This window comes from Vulpes vulpes, chromosome 10, assembly GCF_048418805.1.
Source record: "Vulpes vulpes isolate BD-2025 chromosome 10, VulVul3, whole genome shotgun sequence".
Classification (NCBI taxonomy): domain Eukaryota; kingdom Metazoa; phylum Chordata; class Mammalia; order Carnivora; family Canidae; genus Vulpes; species Vulpes vulpes.
In genome coordinates, this window is record NC_132789.1 from 100,068,427 (window position 1) to 100,085,683 (window position 17,257).

Here is a 17,257-nt window from a genome sequence, read left to right on the forward strand (position 1 = left end):
AAGAGGCAACTGAAGACTTTACAAACCTGTAGCTCCTCACACGAATTTAAAAACATTTCGGTCAACCTCGGATGAGCCTTCTCTCATTAAGAGAAGAACGGCTGCGGCTGCTTTGTTTCTGTTGTTGAACCATCACACATGATGTGCTTGGGCAAAACGGGCTGTGATACAAGGGGGACTCGGAACAAGGTCTTCTGTTCCCTGTGCCTCATGCTGGTCCCACCAAGAACAAAACCAAGAGCAACGCCCTTGTATTTTGTTGTTAAACCCGTTGTGCTCACAGATGTGTGGCTGATATCAAGGCTCGACATTCGAAAAATATGTTTTTATGTTGCCTTCGGCAACCTCATACGAATCAAAACTGCTTTCTTCCAACTTTCTAGTCCTATAGTGTCAACTTAACACTAATACACACAAATTCTTATATGAGCTAAGTTGCAAAAAGCAACTACTGAAGAATTCGGCATCTTTAAATAAACTCCACGAGATCGTAATTGCTAAAAGAATGAAGGAATAAAGTCAGGTGATAATAAATGTGTTTAGGCTTGTAGTTAAAAAATATATAACTTTCCTGAAGATCATAAATGATTAGAAAGGGTGTTTTTAGTTAAGAGAGATAATATCCTGGACAACTAAGGTTAATATATTTAAAATCTAAATAAGCATTTATTTGAAAAAATATAAATTAGCATGATTGTATGAAAAAGATACATGCATGTGCGCGCGCACACACACACACACACACACACATAGACTGCGAAGGCCAGTAACTATGAAAAGAATGTGAAGGATTCATCAAAGAAAATAACCAATAATAGCCCCTAGGCCACAGAATTCAACTGCTGAGTTATGCCAAACTCTCAATGCACAGCTGATTTCCAGTGTATAAATACTATAAAGATATGAAAACTGTCTAAGTACTTTGTACCCAATCTGATAAAAAAGCATAAAACATAAAATTTATTTTTTTTAAATTTTTTTTTATTTATTTATTTATGATAGTCACAGAGAGAAAGAGAGGCAGAGACATAGGCAGAGGGCGAAGCAGGCTCCATGCACCGGGAGCCTGATGTGGGATTCGATCCCGGGTCTCCAGGATCGCGCCCTGGGCCAAAGGCAGGCGCCAAACCGCTGCGCCACCCAGGGATCCCTAAAACATAAAATTTAAAGTGATATTCAATGTATAAAAAATTACATGATTCATTAGAATCGAACAGCATTTAACAAGTGTCATCAATTAAAATGAAATAGAAATTCAAAGATGGTTTAATTTGAGGAAACACATCCATAAGTCTTAACAATCTATATATTTTCTATTTCACAGATGAAAAAACTAAGACTCCTAAGTTTAAATATAATGCCAAAGGTCACACCCAGGGCGGAACTATTCTAGAGTCTGTACTTTTAACCAATAAATTATGTTACCCCAGGGATGCCCGGGTGGCTCAGCAGTTGAGCATCTGCCTTTGGCTCATGGTGTGACCCCGGGGTCCCGGGATCGAGTCCCACGTCGGGCTCCCTGCCTGGAGCCTGCGTCTCCCTCTGCCTGTGTCTCTGCCTCTCTCTCTCTCTCTGTCTCTCAGGAATAAATACATAAATCCTTAAAAAAATAAATTCTGCTACTCCATAAGATAATGCCACCTAATAAGAGAGAAATTCTGTGAGAGCTGCACACACACACATACCCAATCAGAATTAGAAGCAAGCGGCGTATGCGCAGGCTGCTAGCTACTGTGACCGGCCACCTGTTTAATTCTGATCCTCTTAGAAAATGAAGCAGAAAGCGGAACATGGAATTACAAGATTCCTAGTTTCTGATAAAAGGATACTTGAGCTGTGCAAAAGAATGCAGGTCGTGGAGCCTGTGACCCACAGGACCAAGAAACCCAAACCGGTATTTGTGAAGTCGCATTCTATCAACCAGGCGGGCAAGCTAGTGTCCACAGTCGCCAAGCTAATGTCCTGCATCGTGGACATTTTGCGCGTGTACGTGTGGTGAAACCCTGACACCTATGCTCTTGGCAGGTCTGGAATATTCACGATGGTGTTAGTGACCCCAGGCGTCATGCGGTACCTTGGGCCTCTAGGCTTCATTTGGCCTCCCTCGCTGTGGCTTTGCACCCTACGAGGAACCTCTCGCTCACTTCCCCCATCCCTCGCCCTTGGCAACCACTGTTCTCGTCTCTGGTTCTATGCATTCGACTTTTTTTTTTTTTTTTTTTTTTTTAGATTCTGCATGAAACAGGGATCACCCCGTGTCTCTCTTTCTTCTGGGCGACGGCAGCTGCACAGTGCTGTCCCGGCTCCCCCACGTTGCTGCACTTGGTAGAGTCTTGTGTTCTAGCACACACGCAGGGTGGAACACCAGGGCTCACGGTTCCTCTACTCATCCTCACTGAACACCCGGATTGGTCCCAGATCTTACAAATGATGCTGTAGTGGGCGTGGACATGCAGGCGTCCCCTCGAGGTGCTGATTTCACTTCCCTGGGCACCTACCCAGAAGCGGTGTTCAGGTCGGATGGCAGCTCTTTGCTTAAGGTTAGAGGAAGCGCCCACTGTTTGCCACAGCGACCGCACCAACTTACATTCCCACCAACAGCTTCCAAGGGTTCCCCTTCCTCCACGGCCTCATCAACACGTGTTCTTTTATCTTTTTGGTAATGTTGACATCTCTTTGTGAGTTCTCTGCCAATTCTGTTGCTGTCTCCTCTCCAATTCAAGATGTCAAATTATGGAGGTGCGTGAGGGTGTTTATTCGGATACTGGGGTCAGAGTAAAAAGCATTAGAGTCATATTTAAAATTAATAAATTTTTTAAGAGATTTGATATAGAAAACCAGGGGATCCCTGGCTGGCTCAGCGGTTTGGCACCTGCCTTCAGCCCAGGGTGTGATCCTGGGGTATTGGGACCGAGTCCCACATCGGGCTCCTGCAGGGAGCCTGCTTCTCCCTCTGCCTGTGACTCTGCCTCTCTATGTCTATCATGAATAAATAAAATCTTAAAAAAAAAGAAAACCATAATAGTCATATAGAACATATAATCATTTTTGAAAAGTATTTGGGGGGGATTAGAACAGTCCAACTTGAGATTAAAAGGAAATGTATGGGGGATCCCTGGGTGGCGCAGTGGTTTGGCACCTGCCTTTGGCCTAGGGCGCGATCCTGGAGACCCGGGATCGAATCCCACGTCGGGTCCCGGTGCATGGAGCCTGCTTCTCCCTCTGCTTGTGTCTCTGCCTCTCTCTCTCTCTCTGTGACTATCATAAATAAATAAAAAGAAAATAAAAAAAAATATTTAAAAAAAAAAAGGAAATGTATGTTTTAGCTACTGATTGAAGACGGGCTACGCTTATTTACCTGCGTACATTCAGAATCTGGAATTTCAAAAACCGTAAGCCATAAGCCATCCAGAAATCTTTGTTACTCGGATGCATATACTTGGACCAGTTTATGCAAATCCGTTATCGTCTACATTTGGAGAACGGAGGAGAAATTAATTTTTCTACTTCATAAGGGAAATGAATTTTATTAGTTCTTACATACTACACGTGGCTTTGGGGAATTCATTCTGCTTTAACACAGTGAACACATAAGGTGGCGTCCACCTGGCCTCAAATGCAGGAAGGTCGGAAGGAGGTGCAAGCCACCCCATCGTCGGTAGTTCCTTCCTTCCCTTTGTCTAAACCGAGATGCTGGGGAGGGGGAGCCCCCAGCGCCGGGTCGGCCTCCTGCACACGCGCCTCCAGTGTGAGCAGCAGGTGACACAGCCGAAGGGCACTGGACCAAGTTTTCGGCCCCAGGTGTCCAGGCCTTCGGCTCGGCGGACAGACCACTTGCACAACGTCCTGTCCTGCTCTTGCACAGCAGCTGGCACACCCTGCACTCGCTGTGCCCTGACCGTGCATCAGAGCCGGGTCGTTTTAAACTTTTCCCGCACGCAGTTGAACACAAATGACCTTTTATCCCCCGACAACACGACTTCAAGGACGTTTCCTTGTGGCCGGGTCAGAGACAGGGGCAGCTGAGGCCGAGCACTGTTCATTGCCACGGGCCCCTCTGCTCACGCGTGTCCCCTCCACCTAAAGCACGTCCGGTCCCCGTGCGGTTGGTGGGAGGCCCGGGCACACCGATCCACACAGCACAGGACTCTCGTGCAGGAGCAGTTGAGAGCGGAGAACCTGTGCAACAGACACCTGGTGGGGTGGGCGGGCAGAGGGACCCGCTGGCCACGATGCCCCTTCAGAGATTCCCTAAGAGGCTCCAGTGAAGACAAGGAGCCTGGGACACCGAGCACTGAGCACCCAGGTGGGGTTTGCTTTGGGCCTGGAGCGACTTTCAGAGGAACAGGTCTTCAGCCATCACACGGGGAGCGGGCTGGAGGAAGGCAGGGGTCCTGCAGTTGTTCACCTGAAGGGAGACTCTATTAGCTCTCAGCTTTCTGGGGCTGATTGATATAGTCAGGGCCCTGCTGACCAGCCTTATTCGGACTGTGCTAGAAGCAGTGGCCTGGGGCCTGGGGTGGGCAGGCCTGGAGGAAGCAAAGCCTGACCCCGACCACAGGCTGGCCTAAGGGACCAAGGTGAGGCTTCAGGAAGGGCCTCTTGGGAGGCAGCCCAGACCTTTCCTTCCACCACCTCCCTGGGCGCACACTGCCTCCCCAGCTTACCATGAATTTGCAAATCAATTGACTTTTGAGTATTCAAATTGGCTTAGCTGTCTTCTTAAGGGTGATATGATAACACAGGTTTTTATTTTTAAATTCTCCTAAATATTACCTAAGGAGTAAAGACCAATATAAGGGGCATGATTAAAGATCAAAAGTTTTATGATCGCTATATTGTACACACGAAACTAATATTACGCTGGATGTTAACTAACCGGATTTTAAAGAAAAACTTTTAAGACAACCCTTTATCTATGACAAAATATTAATCATGGTGCTATAACATGGAATATCAAGTATGCCACGCTTAAGAAAATACGTAGTTTATATCAGACTTCATAGTAACTAAGATTTTTTTTCTATCTGAAAATCAGTATCTGTGCTTTTCATAAAAGAAGGCAACACTCAATTCTCTGAATTAAGGACACACAATAATGACTATTAAGTTATGAGATTCACATGGTAATAAAATACATGATAGATGTTGACGATAATGCCCTATAGAGTGGATCTCTGACCAAGGGAACATCTGTTCCCTACATTTCCTTCCTTACCTATAGCTAAAGATATAGAAAATGCCCTATAAAATGGATCTTTGACCAAAGGAACATCTGTTCCCTACATTTCCTTCCTTACCTATAGCTAAAGATATAGAAAATGCCCTATAAAATGGATCTTTGACCAAAGGAACATCTGTTCCCTACATTTTCTTCCTTACCTAAAGAACTGAAACAAACAGCCATGGAGATATTTTTAAAGGCATCAATGGTACCTCAAGCATGTTAAGTAACACCGTGTAAACTACAATAAACAATATACATAAGGTCAAATCATACAACAGCGCATGGGAAGTTAAATGTATTTCATTATTCTATTATTAGACCAAAAAAAAAAAAAACATAAAAAGAAAGATTTAAGGACTCTAGGCCTAACCAAAAGAAACTTTAATTTATGAAATCATTCCAGTGTGAAATACACACACACACACACACACAGAATATGTGGGGTAGACATTTTCATTTTAAAACGTTTGCACTAAAAAAATAAATAAATAATAAATAATAAATAAATAAATAAATAAATAAACGTTTGTACTAAGTGACTAGTTTCACATCCGATCAAACTACTTTATCACTTACTACTTTACCACTGATTTTCTCCCAAAAGAACAAAAAGGAATGTCAACACATTTTAGACACAATAATTCATAGAAGGTATTGCTTTAGGTTTCTTGTATACGGGGAACATGTAGAAAAGAAGCATCCGGCTGTCACTGTCAAGATAAATAGAAATCTGTAGAAAACTATTTTACTTGCTATAAAGCTTGAGATTAAAAACAAAAGAAAACACAAACGAAAACCCTACATGTACACCGTGATTACTGTTGGATCAGAACCTTCATTTTGTATTTGAAGGCAACATCTACTGCAAAACATTTTATTGACAAGAATGAACGTAACACTGCAGATGAGTTTTCATCACTTACCTCTCTTAACACTTCTGCTTGGACCTGTGGGCTTATCTGAAGGACACGGGCAGCGTCCTTCGCAGTTGACTGAGAGCTGTTTTCCTAAGACACATGCCTGATACTCCAGTTTGCACTGTATAGAAAGAGAAAAATATATATATATATTTAGAGACATTTAGTTATATCAATAGAAAGTCGAGAAAGTGACAACAGCGCGCTGGTGATTCTAGTACACGTGGTGCGGAAGAGACAGGTGAGTCCCAGTATGGAATGCAGCGCCTTGTGCCTGATTTCACGTCTAGGAGCACCAACTAATTCTGAAGTGGGGCACTTGGACTTAGTTTCTTAGACGTTCTTAGCTTTGATTTTCTCATACGAATAACTGGAATAATAACAGTGAATCTACAGAGTGTTAAGAATCAAACGGGTGGTTTTTTCCCTAAAGCAGCAGCTACCCCGGCCGGGGCTCTAAGATGCTAACAAAGTCTCAATGAAACCAGCCAGCCACCATTACGATGGCACATGAAGTTCTGTTTTGTTTTCTTCAGTTTAGCTGAATTTCGTTTTGATTTTCTTTGTAAATAGTACCTTTCGTAGCATTTTAATCCTGAGTATCCTTAACTCATGGTTAATTATTTCATAACTGCACGGTTGGACATGATTTAAAAGTTGCAAACCTACTCCATCTTTTAAAAGGCAACAATTACCCTCCTAGTCTACAGGAAATAGATCTTGCTAATTCTGAAGTAATGTGATTTCTTTAGTGCCTATGTCCATAAATTTACTCAGTGCAAATTATTTTAAAATTAAGTAGGGCAGACTTTCTGGCTCCAATCGACAAATGCACCAATGACTAATTTAATTCAGCTTCAGCTGATACTAAGAAGGACTGAATACATCCAATGACTAATCAGATTACTCATATCTGTACATTTTTTTCTTTGTCAAATAACTTTCTAATGGACAAGCAAAATTCATAACTAGCCTTTCAACAAATGAGTTAAAATTATTACACGTGGAATGTATTTGTAGTGACTTAGTGGGTCGTTTTGGAGGAACAAAATCTTTCAAAGAAATCATTATTTTTTATTATTTGATGTTTCAGTAAATGAAGGAAATGATTTTGGTTTGTAAAATCATAGTGAATTTTAAATGTGATTAAAATGCCCAATGGTTGATCAAAAGTACAAATATATAAGAAATTACTAGCATTTTAATGACAGCCAGATAAGTCATACAAAACTGAGACTTCAAATGCAATACTTCTTTACTGTAACTTCTTTTAACTTAATATTCCAGAACCCCCCCAGAAAAATATTCCAGAACCCCATATCTCATCATATGAAAATTCTGACTCATGACATAATTTAAGAAAAATTCAAAAACATTTATAAATGGTTTGTGAGCAAAGCCAAAAGTCAATATTAATTATTGCTAATATTGAATTTTAAAATTTGAAAATATGTTAGCTCCCTTCAAACGTCTGTTATGCCATACTCATTTACATTCTAAATGTGATTTATTTTAAGTGTTCTTTTTATTCAAAGAAAATGAAAGCTCAAAAAAATGGAATGAACAACAAAAATACATGAGTTGCTAGTTAAAAAAAGTTCTACCTTTTAGATAGCTTTCTTTGATGGAACAAAAATTTTCAAAGCTGTCTCAATTTGCATATGATGAAATTATAGCTTTGAAAAAGAATTATTTAATAAATAAGACAATTTCCTTTTCATCATGATTCTACCAAACACTTTATTTTCTGTGTAAATTTCTGTGAAGACCAACAGAATCAGAAGGATGGCAAATCCACTCCATGTTTATAGTTATAAGAATCTAGCTTCCTATAATCAGAAAACCATTTAGTTTTATTTATTTATGGATTGATTTTGAAGAAAAAACATCATTGTGAAGAATTTTACTCAATTTTAGGACATTAAAAGTACTATTTAAAAATATTTTTTTTAGCTACATCCCCTGATTGGATTTCTAATTAATGACATTCAATTTACTTAATTATCACAAAGCTGAAATATTTATAAAGGTATAAGTGAACTAAAATATCACATAAAGGGCACCCTCATTAGTTTATAATTACCAAAAAAATGGAAATTTTGTAAAGAAAGACATGATTAATGCATTCCTGATTATCTAAGACCTTGGTATTGAGAATACTTAAGTTAGGAGTTATTGTGAATGGCAAGCCCCCAAATGATTTTTCATTGGTCAAAGTTGACATTTGTCCGAGAAAGTAAGTTAAAGTCATTTGTTTAATCACAGGATCAAAGAAGAAAATATGACCTCATTATAGGGGAGATCTGATCTGCTCCTAGAAAAGACTCCAACCATCAGGGAAATAAACCCTAGGACAGGCTGTGACTAGATTTTTAAAAGATGCAATCACCACGGCCTTATTGTAGGGCTTACATTAGAGGTTCTCGGGGTGATTTTGCCCCTGGGGGAATCTGGAAACATTTTTGTTTGTCACAATTGTGAGGGACGGATTGCTGCTGGCATTTGACCTCAAATGTCAATAGTGTCCTGGTTTAGGTTCTGGCCTGCCAGTGAAGACAATGAATAACTAAGTAAATCTCAAGATCTGTCCATATTTCCTTAGGAATTTTTTCCTTGGTCATTCATTAGAGTAATGCATATAAGATAAAAACAATGGTAGGTATAAACTACTTGCCATAACCACTTAAATTATCCAGGAAAAAAAAATCCTGAAAAAAACAAATCAGCAAAAATAACAAAATACAGTTTATAAATGAAACTTTCACGGAGGTCTTCCTGTGGGTCAAACATCGTGTTAAGCAAAATTGATGCATTGTATTTTGATCAATGAGGTAAGATAGGTATATGATTTAAAAATAAGTCTTTCAAGTGAAATTTAGAAAACAAGCAACTGATCAAAAATGCATGGCTAAAAACGGGATTGGAGTTCTACTGTACGGTGCCTCTCACTTAAAACAAGTATCTAATTAGCAGTAGCTAAAGAGAGCAACAATGTTCAGCCTCTTATTGTAGTGATAAAAATGTTGATTCAATTGAAAAGAATAAATTGGGAATTTGGAATGTTATAAATCACTTTATTTTAGTCTTTGTTTTAATCTACTTTGGATTGACTAATCTATTACATTATATATCTTTAATACCTTAGACAACCAATATGTTAGACACGATCTGAGAGCTCATGAATAGAATTCCTCGTAGCTCCCATAGTACATTTTCTCCACTTGAGCTTTTCTGATCGCTACTCTGATGCTTCCCAGGCAAAGACAAAGACAACCAGAGGAGGAAAAAAAGACTTGATTTAGACTTGAATCCATTCATTCATTGGGATTTGCCAATTATAATCACCTTATTATTGTAGCATAAATAGCAAGCAAGGAGTGGAGCATAGCAAAAACCTTCGGCAACCCTATGAACTGAAGTGGACACTACACAATTATTTTCCCTTTTGTGACTCTACTTTTCATTAAGAAATAACATCCCATTTATTTTGGGGCAACTGTCTCCTTTTCTCACCAGAGACTCTCTTTTGGAAAACTAATTTTCATACACAGATGTCGTAGCGTACCACCCTTACCACAGGGCCGAAGTCCTGTGACATGAGACAGGTTAGAGGCAACTTCTTATATTTAATTCAGAGCTGAGGAGAGAGAGGTAGATCCTTTACTGGGACAACACTAGAGATGTGAGTACAGATCCTATTAAGCAAAATCAAAAATAGAAAAGGACCAACAAAATCCTAAGAATGTTAAAGTCCTGAATTTAAGCAATCTTTAAGGCTAAATGGTAAGCAAGTAAATTTCCCCTTATTCTTTACGCTTCAAACTGTTCTTTTTTTCTTCAAACTGTTTCTATCAGACATCTAGAAATTGGATATTATAAAGACTAGATGAATTTAACCTGACATAAGATGACATGAGCACAGTAAGGACTCTTTAACCCAGGTTAACAAATTTATAATCCCTATCATGTAGTCATGAACCAGTTAAAATATTGTACTGGTTGGCAACTAGGCCATCCAACTAAGCAGAACAGTCAGGAAAACATAAGGCAACAAACATATATTTAAATCTTATTTTACTGAACACATTCTCTTAGATGTAGTATATTCTTTGAATCAATATATCCCTTATTTTCTAAATAGGAATTATTATTACATATATCTTATTTTTCTCCCCAAATTAAATGCACCTCAAAATATCAAAAAGACATCAATAAGAAAAAAGAAATCAATATCAATATCAAAAAGAAATTTCTCATTTGACACAGACCTTACAGTATCTTGTAGTGCACCGTGAGGACATGCCAAGGAGAAAGCAACTGGACACATGGATTATGGACTCAGAACTAAGGCAATACTGTGTTTGCGGTGGTTTCTCTTTGAAGAGTATCGGAGTCTGTGCATGGGATGGTTATACTGCATTCTGCGCTAAGCTCAGTTCAATCCAATGTAGTCCAAGAATGTCCAGCTTGCATACTTCCTCACCGCAGCTGAGACTGAATATCTGCATATAAAGACATCTGACTCCTGAGGATATAACTTATCTAGTTGAGTTCTAAGATCATGTGCTGTCAAGGGTCTCTGACTCTGTGATCTGTGTGCACAATGCAGTGTTCATCTGTGCATTTTCCTCCTTGTTATGCTGTTGCTGTAAAGAGGTGTCCTCAGACTGCAAAATCTGGTAATATATTTAAAGACTTTAAGAATCAGGGGATCCCTGGGTGGCTCAGTGGTTTAGCACCTGTCTTCGGCCCAGCGTGTGGTCCTGGAGTCCCGGGGTCGAGTCCCGTGTCTGGCTCCCCGCATGGAGCCTGCTTCTCCCTCTGCCTGTATCTCTGCCTCTCTCTCTCTCTGTGTATGTCTCTCATGAATAAATAATTTTTTTTTAGAAATAAAAACTTTAAGAATCAAAAATATAGGGGTGCCTGGGTGGCTCAATCCACTGAAGTCTGCTCAGGTCATGACCCCCGGGGTCCTGAGATGGAGCCCCATATCGGGCTCCCTGGTCAGCAGGGAGCATCCTTCTCCTTCTCCCTCTGCCCCTCTCCCTGCTTGTCCTCTCTTTATCTCTCTGTCAAATAAATAATAAAATAAAATAAAATAAAATAAAATAAAATAAAATAATAAAATAAAATAAAATAAAATAAAAAATAAATATATATATGGTGTGCTTACTTTACAATTATCTCCTTTTTACAGGTTTTACTCAATTTTGTCATCAAACCAAAATTCTTGTTTAAATTACTCCAGACAAATGTTGCTTTCAATTATCAGTAATAGTTTCAATCACATTGTTTGGTGATTGATATAATATATACATAACATTAATGAAGTCATTTTAACTATTGAGTTTTATTTTCATCATTTGTGTTAGTATAAAATATGGGCTTTGACAGATAACAGCTCAGACTTTTCCAGAGGGTGCAGAGTGGTTAAAGATAATTAAGAAATGGATGAGAATAGAAAGTCATTATACCAAGTACTCTAAAAAATTAGGGTGATATGTGAGAAAAAAATTACTTTTACAGATATAAATGGAATTGAATTTTTTTTTTTTTTAAAGAATGGCAATAAGGGGCACCTGGGTGGCTCAGTAGGTGAGTAGCTGATTCTTGGTTTCAGCTCAGGTCATGATCGCGTGGGTCACGGGAGTAAACCCCGCGTGGGGCTCTTCCCTCGTGGGGAGTCTACTTGAAGACTCTCTCCCTCTGCTCCTCCCATTCACACATGCATGCTTGTGCTCTCTCACTCTCAAATGAATAAATAAATCTTTAAAAAAATAATAAAAAGAATAGCAATAAGTAACAAGGGTTGTATTTTAAAAGAACATGCAAGGAGATGAAAGATTCAGGACAGAAAGTTAAATTTAGCTGACAAGTGAAAAGATGGAAGAAAGACCTCACTGTTGTCAATGACTTTAACAATCCTATAAACATATAAATACTAAAGGGTGGTAGCTTGGACATACAGTTCAATGTCCGTGGGCTTTACACACTTAAGTTTTTATTATTAAGTTTAAGTATTAAAAACTTAACTATTTCAAAAAAAAAACTTAACTATTTCAATGAACATAAAGCTTGAGGAAATTTCCTGTTTAACATGTTTAAGAAATACCAAGAACCTATTTAAAATTATGGACTGTTCTTATTGCCAAGATATATGCTTCACGGTCAGTAGCCCCTACACAGTTTTATTATGCACTGGTAGCAGCGATATACTTTGGAACGTGCTGGAAGGGAAAGACAGGGAAAAGCTGATGCACTTGGTTTTGACCCAAAGACACAATCACGCAGAACTTAGTTTTTCCAGGGTGTAAAGCCCCCTTATGAGTAACTTGGGAAGACGCGACTTCCAGAGCGTCGTCTGTGGACTCACTACAGGAATCCATGTGCATCTAAGCCTAAAGCTCAGCGCACACCTTTGGAGAAGAAGAATCACGCAATGTTGACTATGGGAAAGAGGCTGGACCCGCGAACGGGGGCGCTTGAGATATTATGAGGAATGAGTTTATAAAGGAAAGGAAAGGTGAAGAAAACAAGGAAAAACAACAAGGATAGGGTGAGACAGATATAGCTGAAGCCAACTAGTTAACCTGCCAGAAGTCAATAATTTATTGAATATTCTAAGTAAACAGTAAACAGAAGTCAATAATTTATTGAATATTATAAATAAACAGTAATATTCAATAATTTATTGAATATTATAAGCATCCTTCTAGGATACACATGCATACAAACACATCTACAACTAATTCCAAGTGTCTCTCTCTATATATATCTTAATATATATATTCATATATATTAATACTTAGTTTTTAAAAATTAATAAAAAACACACACACACACAACTCAACATGAGTTCATACTGAGACCTCTAGTCCCAATCCACCATCTCAGGATTCTTTCCATCCTCCCATTTTCCATGTTTGTTTAAGTACTTTCTCCAAGAACAAGAAACAGATTTACTTACACGATCACTCTATTTTCTCAACTGCCCCAGAGAACCAATCTCACAGCTTGCGGGCCATCTCTTCAGCACAGAAATTCCAGGAACATTCCCCACTAAATACCCCCCACACCTCCACACTATATCATAAAGTTCAACCCTTCCGTATTGACTACTGAGCAGTGGATCCACTGATGTTGGGCTGGGCAGGGGAGGAAAGGAACCCAACTTTTTTTTTTTCCTTTCTTTCTTTCTTTCTTTCTTTCTTTCTTTCTTTCTTTCTTTCTTTCTTTCTTTCTTTCTTCTTTCTTTTTTCTTTCTTTCTTTCTTTCTTTCTTTCTTTCTTCTTTCTTTCTTTCTTTCTTTCTTTCTTTCTTTCTTTCTTTCTTTCTTTCTTTCTTTCCCTGTAGCTCCACTAATTACAGAGAGAAGAGCGCTGGAATCTCACAAGGGGTGAGTGAGATTTGGGAAGGTCTTACTGCAGAAATTGCTTTACAGATTTTTTTAAAAGATTTTATTTATTTATTTGAGAGACAGAGTGAGCAGGGGATTGGACAGAAGGAGAGGGAGAAGCAGACTCCTCGCTGAGCAGGGCTTGATCCCAGGACCCTGAGAGCACGATTAAGCCATGCTTAATCCACTGAGCCATCCAGGCACCCCCCTTTATAGATCTTGAAGCCATTTTATATATACATACAGGATTAGATTTATTCTATTAGATTTTCCAGGTGAATTACCATAATAATCATTTTGTAGTAATCCTCTTCACCTTCTACGACTTTCATTGGAGAATCTAGTTTTTCTGGAACTGTAGAGCTACTGTTTGTTTGTTTGTTTGTAGTATTGGAGGACGAGTCCATTTAGATCTCCTGTGTTTCTGTACTTTTTTTAATTTTTTTTAAAGATTTATTTTTGTTTATTTATGATAGACACACACACAGAGAGAGAGAGAGAGACAGGCAGAGGGAGAAGCAGGCTCCATGCAGGGAGGCCGACGTGGGACTCGATCCCGGGACCCCGGGTCACACGCTGGGCCAAAGCAGTGCTCAACCACTAAGCCTTAAGTTTAACTGCTGTATTTTCCCTTTGCCTAGACATTTCCTTCTCCATTCTGCCTCCCCTGTGAGTCCTTCAGCAAGAGAAAGGGGCACCGGCTCCCGAACTGCCCCACAAAGCACCTGCCGGTGCCTCCTGACGTCTTGCCCACCTCCATTCTGTCATTCAGCAACACGGCTGGATGCCAACAGTTGGTAGCTTCAGAAAATAGGGCAGATTGAGCCAACTGCTTGCAAGCATCATTCCAAAACCAAGGAGTAGAATCAATTACTCTAATTCAATTGGAAAATCAAATGTCTTCCAGGTGGCTGGAAGGTCACATTTGATGTCCTGTCCATCTGTGTCTCCAGAAGAACGTAGCTCTTACCGGCAGTAAGTGAGCAATGATACCACCGTGCTCCTAGAAGGCGTCCAGGCCACCCCTGACTCACTGATCAGGCTTGAGGTTTTGTTGTTGTTGTTTTTGAATACTTGTCCTAGATTCTTCCTTGTAGGCCAACTGGGGTCTGTGGAATCACCAACATACCCTGCTATTTCTGGGTTCAGTCCTCAAGCCAAGTAGAAGGACTAAGAAAGAAAATTGAGACAAAGCCACCTAGATTGCCAAGGTAAATTGATGGTTTATGGGATTTGTTCAGGTGGTTGGGCCAGGACCCCAGAGTGGGGAAAGAAGAACATTGTTGAGGTCGATATTATACGCAGATTGGCCTCATTCTTCTACTTGGAGCTTCCTAGATATTAGCCTTAATTATTATTATTATTTTATTTATTTATTTTGTATTAGCCTTAATTGAATGTTGCATAAGATAGACTGAGTGGATTTGGTCTCAGCATCTGTTGATCATATTCATTGGAATGGTTGACGGGGTGGTGCACTTATAGGAAAATTCTCTGGAAGCCAAAAAGATGTGGATATGAGAAATATAAAGAGGTATTTCCCTTACCTTTATGTGTGCACTTAAATACACTAATAATATGAATAAGTATATATAAAACACTAACTGCTCAACATTTTATATCCGTACATATAGAATATTCTGAGAATAAGATAAATTCAGGATTGAAAAGCCAAGTAATTAGAATTTATTTTTACACAGATTTTTTCCTAGAAAATATGTTAAGATTATAAAAATTCAGTGATTATTTCTACTTGTTCATATTCAACTGATTAAGAAATTATATTTCGGGATCCCTGGGTGGCGCAGCGGTTTGGCGCCTGCCTTTGGCCCAGGGCACGATCCTGGAGACCCGGGATCGAATCCCACGTCAGGCTCCCGGTGCATGGAGCCTGCTTCTCCCTCCGCCTGTGTCTCTGCCTCTCTCTCTCTCTCTCTCTCTCTCTCTCTGTGACTATCATAAATAAATAAAAATTTAAAAAAAAAAAGAAATTATATTTCACCTTCATTTGATGATCAAATTTAACCGCAAATGTAATATTTACACAAGAAGAATATATTAGTTAGTTTCTCCTGAGCGAATTTTTTTTTTTTTTTTTTTTGGTTAACAAGACAATTATATTGGAATTTCACCCTCGATTGATCTCCAGGGAAATAACTGATGTCCATAGCATGCTAAACACTTAACACTAATAAATGACTCCAAACTTTCTCATTCCTGTCAGCTGAGTTTTATGTTTACCATCACTTCACTTTTTTTGCTCCAAAAGTCTGTTCCAATAAGTTAATATCATAATTATATAGTTTAATTAAATATGACTTAATGCTTCAATATCAATGCAAATTACAGGGTCAGGTTTCCATGAACACAATGTTGAATGTCTCCAATTCAGTGAAGATGAATAATCTTTACAAAGTCCATATCTAAATAAACATACACAAAAAAACTTCTAAAAGGCCAGTAACTGGGTTTTGTTAAAATGAAGTAACAGTCTACCTATTAGGGTGTCTTTTAGATTCTTGCTTCATTTTAAGTGAAAATCTAGGAATTCACTTATTTTCCAACAACGGAAGACAACAGTTTGCCTTGTGTGCCTCAATATACGCTGAGGGGGTGGGAACAGGGAGTGTTGGAAGCCAAGTCGATGTGAGAACCAGAGCCTTTCTGACAGATCGCCCCACAAATGCAGACCCGTGTTTCATAGACCATGATCCCTTATCAGGCACCTGCAGGTTGTGCAGAAGTTTGCATCAGGTGAGCTGTTGAGTTCCTTCCAAATCTGAGATTTTATGATAAAGTCCCGTCACATGATCTCCTTTAATGTGCAGGGGTTTACTGCGAGCTTGTCCCCGTCAGTGACCAGCTAACAGCTGGAGCTGTGGTCCTGGTCAAGTCGGCAAGCCTGAGCCAAACGCACGATCCACAGGGAAGCTGCACTGGAACGGTTCAAACGGGAACCGTGCACAAGGATTTCGGAATGTGGATCTTCCAACATAAAATCATCTCCGCTCAAAGCATTCAGAGGCAGCGACACAAGGTAATGAAATACTAAATTCTAATAGATAGAACACATCAGCATGGTGAGGTTCCGGAAATGCTGGATCTTTTGAAATGTACATGGAGCTACTAGAATTAGCAACTATTAATTAAGAGAAAGTAAGAGAATGCCTCAAATATGGAAAAGTAAAGAAAAATAAGACATGGCAGTAAAATGAGAAACCAGAATGTGATGTTCGCAGGTTGCAACAAAAAAGGTAAATGCTTCTCCATGAATGCTACTGTTCTAGTTTATAAAAAAAATAAAAAATTAAAAAAAAAGAACTTGAAAGCAGCAGTGTGAAGAGATCCAGTAGTGGTTCTCAACTACGCCTGCATATAAAAATCGCTTGAGGAGCTTTTAAAATTCAGATTCACGGATCTCACCCCAAACCAACTTAAGTAGCATGTCTGTAGCCAGAGTTGGGAGCTTTAGTATAAAATGGTTAACTTTCTGCTTGCTTTCCCTCAACACACACACACACACACACACACACACACACACACACACACACTCAGTTTCTTACAATGTTAATTCCTAAGGAATCCACCATTTTTTAGAAGATTTTATTTATTTATTCGCAAGAGACACACAGAGAGAGAGACAGAGACAGAGACAGAGACAGAGAGGCAGAGGGAGAAGCAGGCTCCATGCGGGGAGCCTGACGTGGGACTTGATCC

General features: G+C 39.4%; 1 protein-coding gene across 12 annotated transcripts in view; it reads right to left on the minus strand.

Annotated features, from left to right (window-relative positions):
* The window catches only part of SPOCK3 (SPARC (osteonectin), cwcv and kazal like domains proteoglycan 3), a 407,001-nt gene that overhangs the window by 120,787 nt on the left and 268,957 nt on the right, over nt 1-17,257 (minus strand). For all 12 annotated transcript variants that reach the window (XM_072725012.1, XM_072725006.1, XM_072725008.1 and 9 more), the window contains one exon: nt 6,151-6,265. In XM_072725012.1, coding sequence (XP_072581113.1) covers nt 6,151-6,265 — 115 coding nt within the window. The remainder of the gene's footprint in view (nt 1-6,150; nt 6,266-17,257) is intronic.